This window comes from Mustela erminea, chromosome 2 (assembly GCF_009829155.1).
Source record: "Mustela erminea isolate mMusErm1 chromosome 2, mMusErm1.Pri, whole genome shotgun sequence".
Lineage (NCBI taxonomy): Eukaryota > Metazoa > Chordata > Mammalia > Carnivora > Mustelidae > Mustela > Mustela erminea.
Genome location: NC_045615.1, coordinates 16,004,511 through 16,019,154, shown reverse-complemented (window position 1 = coordinate 16,019,154; position 14,644 = coordinate 16,004,511). Strand labels below are relative to the sequence as shown.

Sequence of the window (14,644 nt, the reverse complement as noted above, 5' to 3'; positions counted from 1 at the left end):
AATGAAAGACGTCATCAAGACTTCAGTGTTGCAAGCCTGGGAGACTGGTAGGACCACAGGGGGAAATACTTTACAGCTAGAGAAGACACCAGCTTGGGAAAAAAGATGAGAGGTTTGGTTTGAGACATCCTAAGTTTCAAGGCATGGCAAAACAATCCAAAGAGAAGCACAGAGTTGGAAAAGTCATAAAATGGGTCAGACCAACAACTCATCCTCCCTCACATCTGGCAGTGGCCCTAATACAGGCCTTCTCGCAAAGCATGGGATAAACCCTTTATGATACTGTCCTAAAAACATCTGATCTGGAATGTCCTCCCATCTCAATGTCCCAAATAAAACCTTACCTTTTATTAAGACTCTATCACCCGCCAATGTAATGAAATCTTTCTAAACTTAATCCCTTTCTCACCTAGTCTAGTGGTTAAGGTTTTCATACTTATAATTTACCAAATAAAGTTGACTTTCTCTCTTTTCAACATCCAGAGATGCCCCCAGGATTCTAGCACCAAACAACAGTAACACATGATGGTCACTTTGGGATTCCGTTAACTTGACTTGTCTCTTCCTTAGTCCATAATGTCCCGGGCTGTAGAGTTTTCAGTAAAAACCTAAGGAGGTTCCATTGCATCCCATTATGTATTTCTTAAGACATTTTCTTAGCATTAATGTATCTTTCAGAAGGGAAAATAGTCACTCACACCTAGTACAAGATGCAGACAGTATGATTCTACATAAATGTTAAGATTATGGTGTTCCTAATATTCTTTTCAACAAATTAAGCATCTTGTTAGTCACTGTGGATATAGGAAAACAGTACACATTTTTGGCAGTCAATGATGACTCTAGGTTTTTTTTTTAACTTTTTATTTTTTTAAAGATTTTTATTTATTTATTTGACACAGAGAGAGCGAGAGCTCACAAAGCAGGCAGAGAGGCAGGCAGAGGGGGAGGGGAAAGCAGGCTCCCTGCTGAGCAGAGAGCCCGGTGTCTGTGGATGCCTATGCCAGGCTAGATCACAGGACTCTGAGATCATGACCTCAGCCAAAGGCAGAGGCTTAACCCACTGAGCCACCCAGGTGCCCTCTAGGTTTTATTTTTAACCATCAGTGCTAGCCAGAAGTGGATACTAATTTTTCCCCAACTGGTTCATTTACTCATTTGCATTCCATATAAAAGATTGCTACTGATTATCGTCTTCAGCTTGGCCTTTTCCATTGGGAAAAAAATGTGTTTTTACAAATTTAGAAATTATCTATCTCATTACTCTCTTTCAGAATCTTAGGAAAGACTCCATTAGGAAGCAAGTTCAGCTGAGAACTAACTCCTCCCATTCCAACTTGTTTTAAACCACTTCTCCACTTACAACAACGTTTTCCCACATACACACAGTAGTTTAATTGTATTCTGACTTCCCTTAAGAAAAGGTCTCTGATATGGAATTTTATCAAAAGAAGTACACAAATAATTCAACGTATATCTAATCCCAAACCCCACACGGGAATATATCACTGCTGATACACAGACCAATTCCACACTGGTAGGTTAACCTCTATGAGGGCACAGGGAATGCAGGGAAATACAGGGCTTGGTTAAACTGTAAAAACAAACAAAAAACCCCCCAAAAACCCAGCTCTACAAGTTTCCTTAAAAAAACCTTTCCAAACCTTCTAAAATGTTTACTCCAAAAAGTTTCAATTATTCCCCGTAGTTTCCTAGAAGTTCCTTCTTGTCCTTGTTATCTTCCTTTCTCTTACTTCATCCCTGTTTTCTTTACTGAATGCAAAGACTAGAAAGCTCAACAAATGAGTGTCAATGACTGGGAGATGCAGACCCTCAAAACTGAGTCATTTAACTCCTCAAAGTGGGGTCCCTGGAAACAGTGTTCACTAGGGTGTCTGGAGGCAAACTATTTCTATTTTTCTATTTTCTTTTGTTTAAAGATAAACCCAGTTTCATTCTCATTTAGTCCCAGGAAAATCCTTTGCTTAAAGGTGCCTCAGAAGGTTTTCTGGTACAAACTCAGGTAAAGTTCCAAAGTGTACCTTGGAGAGACACAGGTTGGAAAAATCACCTTGGAATGCTGATCAACTGAATCATTCCTAGCATGCCGAGGACTGTTCCCAGGATTGCCAAGAAAGTCCTGAAACTGAGGGCTGGCTATTCCACCTTACATTAGGCCCCAAATAGCTTCAGAACGTAAAAGTCCATCACTTCCAACAAGTCATTAGTCTCAAGAGTTGGTCAAGATGGGTATCAAGGTATCTATAGACATTAATTTGGTTAAATAGCATTCCATGAGAGAGTAAACCATAGTGAAATAAAAAACTCAACTCAGAACACATAGGGCATAGAAATTTCTCTTCCATGTATTTAATTTTTTAAAAAATTAAGGTAAAAGGCTGTGGTAAATTGACTTCCGTGGTACATCTGAATACTCTGAATATGGCACCTTTACTAGGCGAGTATTTACACCTCAAACGTGACATGTTAGAAATTCACAGCAGATAACTACATAACAGAGGCAGCCATTCTCATCTCCCTTGACAGGATCTGGAACTCTGTGGGTTTCAAGGACAACTGAAATAAGCCAGCTCAGTGATACGTCCTCAAAATAGAGATACCAGAATGCAGTTATTGCGGAGAAATGTCCAGTAGAGATGACTGCTAGAGAAAAAGAGAGTTAATCAGGAAGTTAACAAATATTTATAGGACATGTGCCAGGTGTTATGGTAGGTAATGGGATGGGATAGTAAGTAAAGTGATCATTGTCCTCATGAGGCGTATAATCTAGAGTTCCAAGAAGGTAAGCAGTACTCCATCCAAAAGCCCCTTGGCAGTACACACCGCCCACCTCAGGTAAGAGGGAACCAAGCAGTGTCTACCTTGAGGACCCCTAATTTTTGAGTTCAGAAGACAGGCCACTGTGCTGGAAGAGGGGGCAGATTGAAAAAAAAAAAAAAGACTTTAAAATTCTTCAGGTTTATAGTGCCTCCTGGAGTGTGGACTTCAGAGAAGACAGACAGGAAAGCATTTCCTCTTAGTCATGAATTATCCCCTCCATCATAGGGCAGACTGAAGCAAGAGAGGAGGCGCCCTTTGGTGGGTACCTGCAGCTGGGCTTGGGGGTTCTGAGGATGGCCACCTCTGGCGGGGAGCTTAGGTTAACCTCTGTGCAATAGTTTTCCTATTAAATGTCCAACGCTGTCCACTTTATTGAAACTAAAGCAGCCCTTCTAAAAAGTGTCTAACTTCTGTCTCTCTAGGGAATTGAGTGAAAGATCCAGGCCCACACTTGGGAGAAAGAAGGTCCAGAGAGAGCTGCAGCAATGGCCCGAGGGAGGAAGGAAGTCACCCTTAGCCAGAGCGCAGCAGCCGAAGGGAAGAAAAAAGTTGGTACTTCAGAACTCGAGCCAGCTGGGGAAACAGCAACAACCAGAGCACATCTGTTCAGTCTCCCAGAGCCTTAGTTTCTTCATCTGAAAATGGGTATAATACCAGTAACTCTTTTACAGGGTTACTGTGAAATTAAAGGTATTAATAAAGTAAACATCTACCAGCACTTGGCATGCAGTTAGGTATTCAATACGTGTTTGTTATTACTATCATTAAAGCAAATAGGATCTGTGTGCTTATGTTTAGGGACAGCACTGAGGGGAGGGGCGGTGTTTGGGATGTCGTGGAGACCATTTCCTGCTCTCTATATAGAATTAGGCTTCAGGAAGAATAAATGAAACAAGATGGGATTGGGAGAGAGACAAACCATAAGTGACTCTTAATCTCACTGAACAAACTGAGGGTTGCTGAGTGTCGGGGGCGGAGGGGGGTTGTCAGTCGGGAGAGGAGGGTGGGGTTATGGACATTGGGGAGGGTATGTGCTATGGTGAGTGCTGTGAAGTGTGTAAACCTGGCGATAGACAGACCTGTACCCCTGGGGATAAAAATACATTATATGTGTATAAAAAATAAATTAATTAATAAAAAAAAGAATTAGGCTCCAGGAGACACATCACAAGAGTAGAAGTTGAAGACAGAAAAAGAACGCAAACTGAGCCCAAAAGTGTTATGTGAAAGTCATGGGAGTCCATGTCCTCCTAAAAGGTTCAAGGTCTGAGAAGTAGAAACACCCATATGGCATTCTAAGGCAGTCAGAAAAAGAAAAAGAACTCAACTAAAATGAAGGAGTTTTTTGATCATTGGTCATCATCCTTTGGGCTGGGTTTTGTGAGCAGCAAAAATAATCTTGGAAGGAGGCGAAGAAAGTAATTATTATGTTTTAAATTTCCAGAAAATATTTTAAAGAGGGCGTAGAGGCTGGATCAAGATGGTGCTAACTTCAGGAGGGAGCTGGAAAGACAAAGGGAAGCCAGACTCTGTTTTCTTTAAAGCTGGACCTGGTCAGATGCTCTATATATTCCATCTATAGGAAAGCTTCTATTTTCCTCATTGCAACTTGTAAGGCCCTCACTCATCCTTTGTCCTTTCAGGAAGAACGGTCTGAGTGTGTGAGTGAGATGGTCTCATTAGCCTACTATGAGAAGACACACATGAGGTTAAAGGAAAGCCTAGGTTCCAGAGGCCTCTGTGGTCATCCCTAGTTTACAAGGCAATTGTAAATGAGGGGAGCTGGCAGGCAGCTACTTACCACTGACCATTCATAAACAAAATGCAAAGCCCTAAGTTCTAGGTTTCAACATAAAGATCAGGTAGGCTGGCCAAATCTAAAAAAGTAAACAAGGCATAGAAAGCAGAAGCAAAATTATTTCTTACCAAATATCTTCAGGCCAGCCATGCTTTATTAGATCTTCATCTATAGTGAGAAACAAGAAAACAAAGAAAAGGTTTAAAAAAAAGCTGTCAAATGAAAATATGCCAGAGTTTACAGTAAGCTGGGGAGTGGAAAAATACCAAGCCTTTCCACAACCGTTTCTCTCACTTAATGTAGGAAAGAGGAATTCAGAGAGGCTATGATGCTTGAAAACACAGGAAAAAGAAATATTTGTAAAAATGGTTTTTACATTTGGGCCATGATAATTGTTATTATTTTTATAATAACACTTCTAAGAAACTTCAAAGATATTTCTATTAAAAAGTAATAAAACTTCAAATCAGAGCAGCTAAGAAGTTAGATGAGGTCTTAACAAAATTGATGCACTGTAAGAAATGTATTTGTTAAAATGATTTTGCTAATCAGAGAACCGCATTTTACTTTTTTAAAAAAGACCTCTCAATTATAAAATTGTAGGACATTAGAGGATGCAACAACCACCAGAAGTATAAAAAAGGAAATAAAAATCACCTAAAATTCTGTCACATATAAAACAAAAATAAAATAGAAGAAATAGCTAGAAATTAAAACTGTCTCTCTGGGATGGAACATGGGTGTTGGAAAGGATAGGGGAAAAACAAATGTTTTTATGATACGCATTGTTACTATTTGAAGTTCTGAGCTATGTATTTGTTAGATCAAAGTAAAATAAAAAATGAAAAAGTTCTTTGGAAACAATGACTACTTAATTCTATCATGTGAATAAACTTTTCTACTGTTCATATTTGTACTGTTTTTAATTATAAATACTTTAGTAAATATTTTTAAAATAAATATGTCCATATTCCTGATTATTTCCTTCAAGCATATTTATAAAAGGTGAATTATTCCTTCAAAATGTATACTTTTACATTCTTAAGGCTAATAATATACACTTCCAATAGCCACATTAATAATTAAAAACTAATTGTGTTTAATACAAAAGCATTATTTAAAGTGTTAGATACAAGGTTAAAAAACTGTAAGGTAAACAAAATGATTAATGTGATGATTTAAAATGTACCCAAGAAAGTATAATCTATCTTACTTGAAAGGGGTATTCATTTTCCAGAAAAACAAAGGGATGATAAATCTTGGATGAGGGTGCAGACACCATAAATTTTCTGAAGGGCTTCCTACTAGCTGAAATGGGAAGCTGAGCCAATAGCCAACAAGGAACCAAAAAAAGTAAAGGGAAATACAAAAACCTCTTTCCCTCAGTCAGGCCATGTTTGGCTCCCTGGTGTCACCTGCTGGCTAATAAAAAGAAAACATCTGAAAGCTTTTCAGTAAAAGAAAATTATTCAATTAAAAATTCACTTATGTTCCACATAATCACTTGTCTGAAGTCATCAAGGCTGTTAGAAATAAGTATGAAGTGCTAGGAGCACTAGAGAATGGGGTGTTTTAAAAATTTAATATTTTCATACAAAGTTGACTAGGAAAACGGACATCTCCAAATAACTCCAAATGGTCGTGGGGAAAAAATGTTCTATCATAGATTTCTTTCTACATACATTTTAAGGACAGCAAAACACCACTCCAGTGGGTTCTGGAAAGAATCTAAATTTATATCTGTAGAATCTAAATTTAAGTCTTTAAATATAAATCTGTGCATAAAAGTTTCTACAATGGACATTCCTTTAAATGGGCTACAATCAAGCCCATCCTAATCCTTCTTTCTCCACGAAGCCTTCCTGGTTCTCTCCCAATCACTCTTACTCTCTGCCTCTCTACTGCTACAGCACTTACTCATACTGCTTCAGTGAACCCATACTTTTTTTTTTTTTTTAAGATTTTATTTATTTATTTGACAGACAGAGATCACAAGCAGGCAGAGGGAAGCAGGCTACCCACTGAGCAGAGAGCCCAAGGAGGGGCTTGATCACAGAACCCTGGGATCATGACCTGAGCTGAAGGCAGAGGCTTTAATGCACTGAGCCACCCAGGAGCCCCTAACCCACACTTTTTAAAATAGGCTTCATTTTTAAGAGCAGTTTTTAGATTCACAGCAAAATGATCATTATTTGTTTTTGCATGTACCTCTCCACATTTAATGCTGCAAAAGCACAGATTACATCTTCCCCTTTGGCTACTCAGAGAGGGTGGCATGTGGACCCACACAGATCAGCCTCAGCAAATAGTAAACTAAAATGGAAGGAAAAGAGAGACATGATGGGACTGTCCCTGGCATAGCTGCCTTGGGAGCTCGTCAATGGGAAGCAGTATCAATGCAGTCCTTCATTGTAATAAACAAAGTTTCCTGCCCAGAGTCATATAGTGCAAAACTCACACAACCGTAGGGAGCAGCTCTCCTTTAGGTGCTTCTCAGTAACCTAAGTCTTGGGCTTGCATCCTCAATGTAGTAGAAAGCAAAGTAGATTTGATCAGGTATGGGTCTATATCTAGTGTAGGTAACCAGGACTGGTTCTAACTGTTCCTCCTTGCTCAATGTACTATATAAGGAGACAGCATCCTCTTTTCAGCCACATTCATCAGGAGGATGCTATGAAAAAAACACAAATTACCTATGATGATGTATGAGTTACTAAGAGAAATAGAAAACTCAAGTATTAATATAGCGCAGATTGCTTCTCTATAACTCCACCAGAGACAATGTCATAAATTCATTATAAGGAAAAACTGTTTAAAAATTACTTTATTCTGTTGTTTTTAGGGTTTTTTTTTTTTTCTGGTCTTGGATGGGAAGTAATTGTCTTGCTTATTCTCATTCTGCTTTATGCAACCAGTATTATTGCAAAGTTCTAAACCATTTATACAGATCTGATTAATAACTATATATATTTACACAGCTATTACATGTATCACATTATACATTTTATATATATTACATTGTATGTTATATTAAATATGTGTATATGTTAACTATAGTTCTACATCTACATATACTATAGTAATATATAACATTACTGTTCTCTGACATTTTTTTCATTTTTGGCTTTATTAATTTCATTCATGTCAAATGTCTCATACTGAAGAATGTTACACTTGCCTCTTTTAAAGAATCAAGTTTAAACTGTTGTCAGTTTCAAACTGCACCTAAAACAGACTGATAGTTTTAGGGGTGGCGGGGGGGGGGCGGGGGGGAATAAAGCAATACCTGGAGGTTAAAGAAAAGTAACTGGAGGGAACTGGCCAGCTCTCAGAGTCCTAAGGTGGTCACCCAGCTATGGAGCGGTCCCAGGAGCAAGAGGAGCTGGTTCTGGGGAGCTAAAAAAGCTCCATTGGTGACTCCTACCATTGCTGAGCACCCACCCCAGGCCAGGTGCTTTACTCAGGCTCTTTATTTAACCCTCACACCCTTACAAGACAGACAATGGCCCATGATCCTCTTTGTACACCTCAGCAATGTGAGGTTCAGAGAGGTGAAGTGACTACAGCCAGTCTGCTAAGAGCTTGCATTTTAACCCACATGGGCCTGAATTCAGAGTGCTTTTTTCCAAAACATGACACAACCCCTGTGAGAAGAGCCACTGTGTATTCTCCAAGCTTGAAGAAGAGGGGTTCTGTCGGGTCTCCAAGCTCCCCTGCTACCTATCTTTTCTCCCTCAGCTCAGGGCTGTCAACTCCCTGCTCCATAGCAAGAAAGCTCACCTCCGCTTTCATCTCCCTCCTCACTCGGGCAATCAGAAGGCCACATCCCTAAAGCAGTTTTCCCTTTTAAACTTTAGTTTACATTGATTAGTGGATCAAAAAATTAATATAGCTGGTTGAGTCTAGCTTTGTAAAAATCAAACAAAACATAAAACAGGGCACAGCAAAAGGTATGGGCATTTTTTGTAAATTTTTATTTTAGTTACATCGATGTGTACAGTGTGGAATAATGTATTTCATTCTGAGCAGAGTGATCAACAAAGTTTGAAAAAAATAATGTTAACATTCTGTAACTCAAAAAGAGCCATCTTCGGCCTCAAAAATCCTAAAAGTATGTTTCCTCTATTCTTAAATGTGGTAAAAACATACAGAAAATGATCTTTACAACTAAGTTACACATGATTTTTACTTGATATAAATTAGCACAGGTTAACCTCTGATTCATATCACCTTACATCAGACGATACCACAAAACTCTTAGTAAAAGTTAAGTTTCTAATCAGCAACAAGTGGTCCAAAAAACCCCAATACTATTTGATATAATTAAATCGTAGGAAAGTTAACCCACTGGAGTGTCTTATAATGGGTTTAATTAGTAGAAATTAGCTGAAAACTCATATCTGACCAACCAAGGCGGGAGTAGGGGAGGAGGCAATTAACACTTACCTGCTGGAAATTTCAAAATCAAATGCTTTTGAAAACTTACTTTCATATTTATCCTTTCCCATGTAAATAGTGTAAGCAGATGAATTAACTAAGACAAAACAAAAATATAAAAAACAGTTAGGTAATTTCATCCCGAACAAAACTGCTTCATGGGAAAAATACACAACAATACTTCGATTAGGGGTTGGCAACACATGGCCCACAGGCCAGATCCCGCCCTTTTTTGGAAGCCCGCATGCTAAGAAATGACTTCTACATTTTTTAAGGAGTTGAAAACACAAAATGAGGAAGAATAAAGCTAGAGACTGGATGTGGCTCACAAAGTCTAAAATATTTACTACCTGGCCCAAATAGGAAAAGTTTATTGACCCTTATACAATAGATACGTTCCTGCTTTCATCAGGAATAGAGTTCAATACAATTCCAATTCAGCCCTATACTTTTGCCTTCTTCAAAAGAGTAAAAAAAACAAACAATTTAACCTTCACCTCAACCATATAGCTGAGTTTTTTCATAATTTTATTTTGGCAGTATTATTCTCTTCCAGGTGTGCTGCAAATTATATATATATATATATAAAATGCACTATCCCATTCCGGGGAAAGACAGGTTTTCAATTATCTTCAAAATCAGTGACTGAGCCCTGATTACACATTAGAATCACCTTAATTATGTCCCAGGTCCATTAAGACTAACCAAATCCAGATTTCTGGTGGATACGTAATGGTGTATTTTTTTTTTTTTTTTTTTTTTAAGAATCTTCAACTATCTCTAATGTGAAGTGAGTGGTAGGAAATACTGCCTTAAACCAAACTGAATATTCTAGATATGGCTTACCTTAGAAATGACATTTGTTTTACTGAGCTAGTGACTTGCCACAGGCATCTTCCATCTGGAGTCAAACAAAAATTCAAGTTTCTGAAACTGAAATTCTGTCTGGGCACTGGGTTTCCAAGCTAGTCTACCAAAACTTGTTTGACCCCATCTGGATCTAAACTCCTGAGTTAATAGTCACTGGGCCCCCAATCTGGGCAGCCTGTTGGCTGTCATTCCAGGGTACAAACTAGTACATATGAGTGGTGCTCCAAAGGCCAGAGGCAGCACTCTCATTTATAAATTTTTAAATAAATTGCCTGTACTTTCAGTAATGAGAAACTCCTTAAATTATCAATCATAGTTGCTCTGTTGGGGCGAGAAAATCCCATTTCCTTCAGTTAACTATTATAAATACCATAACCCAAATTATGGTATTTATAGTAAGTAGTTGAGGGAACTATCTGGAAAAGAGAGAGTATTTGCATTGACTAGTTGACAGAAATACTCATCTATAATTGAGTATTACATTAGTTTGGTAAGACCTTAGCATAGACAGAACAGCCATTATAACAAATGCCAGAAGTGCAGGAATAAAACCATTTCAGATTGTCTCTGTACAACCTAGTGTTATTCTATGTGTACACTCTTTGATCCTGTAATGTCACCACTAGGTATATACTATAACGACTCAATCAAGCAATGATGTTCTTTTTACAATCTAAATACCCATTAATTAAGACTGGTTAAACACAGAAGAACATACATAAACAAAATACCACGTACCCACTGAAAACAAAAGGCAGGAATTAAATAACAGTATTTTTGTATACATATGGCAAGATTCAATTTGTAAAAAATTAATATATAGTTGTATATTCAGGTTTACAACCATATGCTTAATATATGCATCTGTTTTCTTTATATGTATGAGAAGATATACATATAACTATTAACAATGCTTACCTTGGCTAGCTTGCTTACCAAATATATAGATGGTTTTTTATAATCAGAACGAAAGTAATTTTTCAAATGATCAAAATAAAATAAAGCTGTTTCTGCAGGCTAAGCGACCCAAATTGTAGCCAAGAGAGTGAGAGACAACTGTTTGAATGGTTGACCTATAAAATGAGGTGATTAAGAACATAACTCAAATGCAAACTAAGAGGCATTCTACAAAATAATTCTTCAACAAAAGTGTCATGAAAGACAAAGACTAAGCAACTGCTCCAGATTAGAACAGGCTGAAGAGTAATGAATGACAACCAAATGCAACAATGATCTGTAATGTTCCTTTGTTATAAATGCATTATTGACACCAATGAAAACCAAATAAAAGCTGATGAATTAGTAGTATTGCTGCAATGTTAATTTCCTAATTTTGATAACGAGGAATGCTTTTTGATAACAGAACATCTTTGATTTTAGGGGGAAAAAATCCTGAAGTATTTGGGGGTAAAATGTGACTTACCAAAAAATGACTCAAGAAAAAAAAGTGTGTGTGTGTGCACACACATGTGGCGAGAGGGAGATGAAGAAAAATAAAGAGGGAAGGAAAGAAAGAAGTTCTAATGTTAGAATTTGGGCGATCTAAGAGGTTATAAAGGAAATCTTTTATTATTTTTGTAACTTTTCTGAAAGACTGAAATTAGTCAAAAGAGAAAATTTAAAAAAAAAAAAAAAAAGGAAAATGTTCAGTAAGAAATCTGAAGAAAGTTCCTGTGTATGTTAAGAGGGATATAGGAAAAGTAAATTGAATTATTCTAGTACTTTTGTTATTCTTGCCCAAAGAATAGGGTTGATTAGTTTGGAATATAGTCATCTTAAAGGTAGAGGATTCAGGTGTAGCAACCAATCCAACTTTAGAGGCTCTGAAATAATTTCATTATTTACAGATGCAATCAAAAGGTACTAGAAGTGCAGATGGACTTATGAGCCAAGTGCAGATACTGTGTGGATCCATAAATCAGATGGTCTTGAATTTGACAGTGGAAATACAGTAAGGCTAATGTTTCATTATTCCATTATGACAGAGCATGAAACACGAATTAAGTCAAGGAGATTTTAGTCAGAAACTAATTTTAAAAGGAAAAGCAATAACTTTGTATTGAGATTTTCTCCCCATTTAAAAAAAAGTTTTTATACAGCAAACCCTAAGTTGTCTGAAAAGCTTGGCAAGTGCTTTCCTGAAGAATCTGTATGTTCAAGTTGATTTCTCTAAAAGGATATGTTAAAGTTCTATTACTATTTTACTAACCAAGTTAAAATTTTTCCATTAACTTTGCAATTTTATTTTTAAAAATTTTATTTATTTATTGGAGAGCAAGAGAACAACAGAGAGCCTGCAGGAAGAAGATGGGTAGAAGGGAGAGGACGAAGCAGGACCCTGGGATCATGACCCAAGCTGAAGGCAGATGCTTAACCGACTGAACTATCCAGGTGCCCCTTGGCAATTTTAAAAGATTTGCTGCCCAAGTGCGTTTTTGTTAGACTTAAAGTCCAAATATTTTTCTAACAGGAAGCAGTTCTGACCTTATAATGTAAGCCAATGAGGAAAACATGACCCATAATCTGCTAAAACACTGCTCTATTATGGGCATCTGTGTAAGTACAAATAGTGCTCAAAGAATTTAGAATGGCTTTAAGGAGAATAAAGCAGCTAACATAAAATACATGTAGTACCTATAAACCCCACCTGTATTTTTTATTTCATCGTTGGGCTGCTTCTTTGGATACCTATATTTTTGGGAACTCTCATGAGTGGAGAAGCTAAAAAGAGATTGGAGTTAGGACAAAGTCAGCAAACAAAAAAAAAGGAGGATGCTATTAGGGATCTATAACAGCTTTTCAGGCTAGTGTGAATTGTTTCTGATAATTTTAATAATATGGGTAATACAAACCAACTCTATAAAGGCAGACAAATGGCTTACGGCACACTGTCAAGTCCAGACTACTGAAAAAAATGAGATGGGACAGTGTTATGGAACGAAGATGGGGGCAGTCTGTGAGCAAATTCCCTGGGCCTTAATGTTCTCATCTTTAGAGAAAGTATCACCTTATTCAACAACATGAGACTGGTTTCGCTTAAATCCCACGTTTAACAAGCAAGCAGAGAGAGTAACAACAGAATAGTATGTGCTGTGACTAAGTCAAAAAATACCTTTATTCAATAAGCATTTATTAACTACTATAAGCCAGGCACCAGACTAGGAAGCAAGGAGATCCTGCCCCTGTCCTCAAGAAGCTTACACTCTAGATTAAGCAGACAGCATCTAATACCAAAGATACACAGGGGGTGTTAAGGGGGTTCCCCAAAAAGGTTTAGCTAAGTAATCTCTGGGTTAGGTTGGGAGAGGCATTTGTAAAAGATGGGCCAGAGCTGTCTTAGGGGAGTTAATGAGATGGATCAGGCAAAAGGAACGACATAGGCGCAAAAAACGAGGTCAAGACATAGCATTTCCTGGGAACTAAAAGCACCCTTTCCTGGGCTGCCAAAGACAAATCAGAAACACTATCATGTGTCAAATTTTGAGATCTGGGACATCAACTCTAGCCAGTGAGTGGCTGTACCGCCACTCCACGTTTTTTTTTTTTTTTTTTTTTTTTTTTTACTGTTTTCTGTTGCATTCCAGGACCTACAACGCTATCCTAGAAGGGTAAGGCGCACTTCCTGGAAGGCAGTGTGGTTGGCAGGTAAGCCCCTTCTCTCTCCAAGTGGGTAATTACCAGGACGCAGTCAGAATAAAGGTCAAGAAGGTGGAGATGAGACCTGCGACGGGGGTGTGAAGAAGCCGACAAACTCTGCCCAATTCCAGGTAGCGAAGGGAGGTCTTTCCGAGGAAAAAGAACTCCCGGATGCAAAGACAGCAGGAGTGATGGTCCATCTACACTCCCCCAGACCCACACAAGGGGCACAGGGGGAGGACAGGGACGGACACAAAGTGGGGACCGAAAGGGAGTAGGAAGAAGCCCCCACTGCCGAGGAGGAGCAGCTTTAAGATGAAGTTCAGGCTGAACAGCCGGGGGTCCCGGCTTCGGAACCCCACTGCAGAGCAGGGACGGAAGAGGTCTCCGCGCCCACTCACCGCTGTTGCTGGTAAAGTAGAACACCATGATCTCGGCGGCGGCGCGGGGACTCCAGCGCGCAACAGCAGCACTCAACTCGCTAGCTCAGGATACCAGAGAGCGGAGGCCGCCTGTTCCCCGGAACTCCTCACGCACTTCCGGCGGACGTCGGGTCGGGTCGCGTCATAACGCCAGCCGTTGGCGCCATCTTTAATCCTGGCGAATTGGTGATGGGGGGAAGGGTGCGGGCGGGCTAATAGCGTTCATTGGTTTGGGGGTTGAAGAAGGAAAGTAGATGGAGCTAGGACAATTCGTAGTTGGAAAACGCAGCGAGGAAATTCTATCCTCTTAAAAGAAAAATACCTTTGGCCGACTTTGCTTTTAGAGTCACCACCAAGTGAGCAGTCTTATCCTGAGGCTTATGTGTTGGTTGTTCACTGCTACCCATCACCCCCTGATGTGCTCCGGGACAGCAGCAACCATTGCCTCCACAGTTTTCCCTGCGCCAATCACAGTAGCTGGCACGTAGTAGGAACCTTTAATTTTGAAATGAACCCAAATGCTTCCACTATTCATATTCTAGCTCCACCACTTACAAGGCGTTTGTTGGCCACATTTTGTGCTTCACTCACCTGATCTCAAAATGAAGATGAATACAGCAACTAATTCATAGGTTACTTT

The 14,644-nt window shown here is 38.8% G+C and overlaps 1 protein-coding gene across 3 annotated transcripts in view; it reads right to left on the bottom strand.

The window, feature by feature from the left end:
- Positions 1–14,122, bottom strand: part of CCDC25 (coiled-coil domain containing 25) — a 38,684-nt gene extending 24,562 nt beyond the window's left edge. Inside the window, exons 1-3 of one of the 3 annotated variants that reach the window (XM_032332339.1) lie at positions 13,984–14,122; positions 9,126–9,173; positions 4,768–4,807 (exon numbers count right to left, since the gene is read on the bottom strand). In XM_032332339.1, the coding sequence (XP_032188230.1) occupies positions 4,768–4,807; positions 9,126–9,173; positions 13,984–14,011 (116 nt within the window). In that variant the 5' untranslated portion in view covers positions 14,012–14,122. Of the gene's footprint in view, positions 1–4,767; positions 4,808–6,847; positions 7,455–9,125; positions 9,174–13,983 lie in introns of those variants that run through there. The other 2 variants (XM_032332337.1, XM_032332338.1) reach the window with 2 other exon arrangements.
- Between the last annotated feature and the right edge of the window lie 522 nt (positions 14,123–14,644).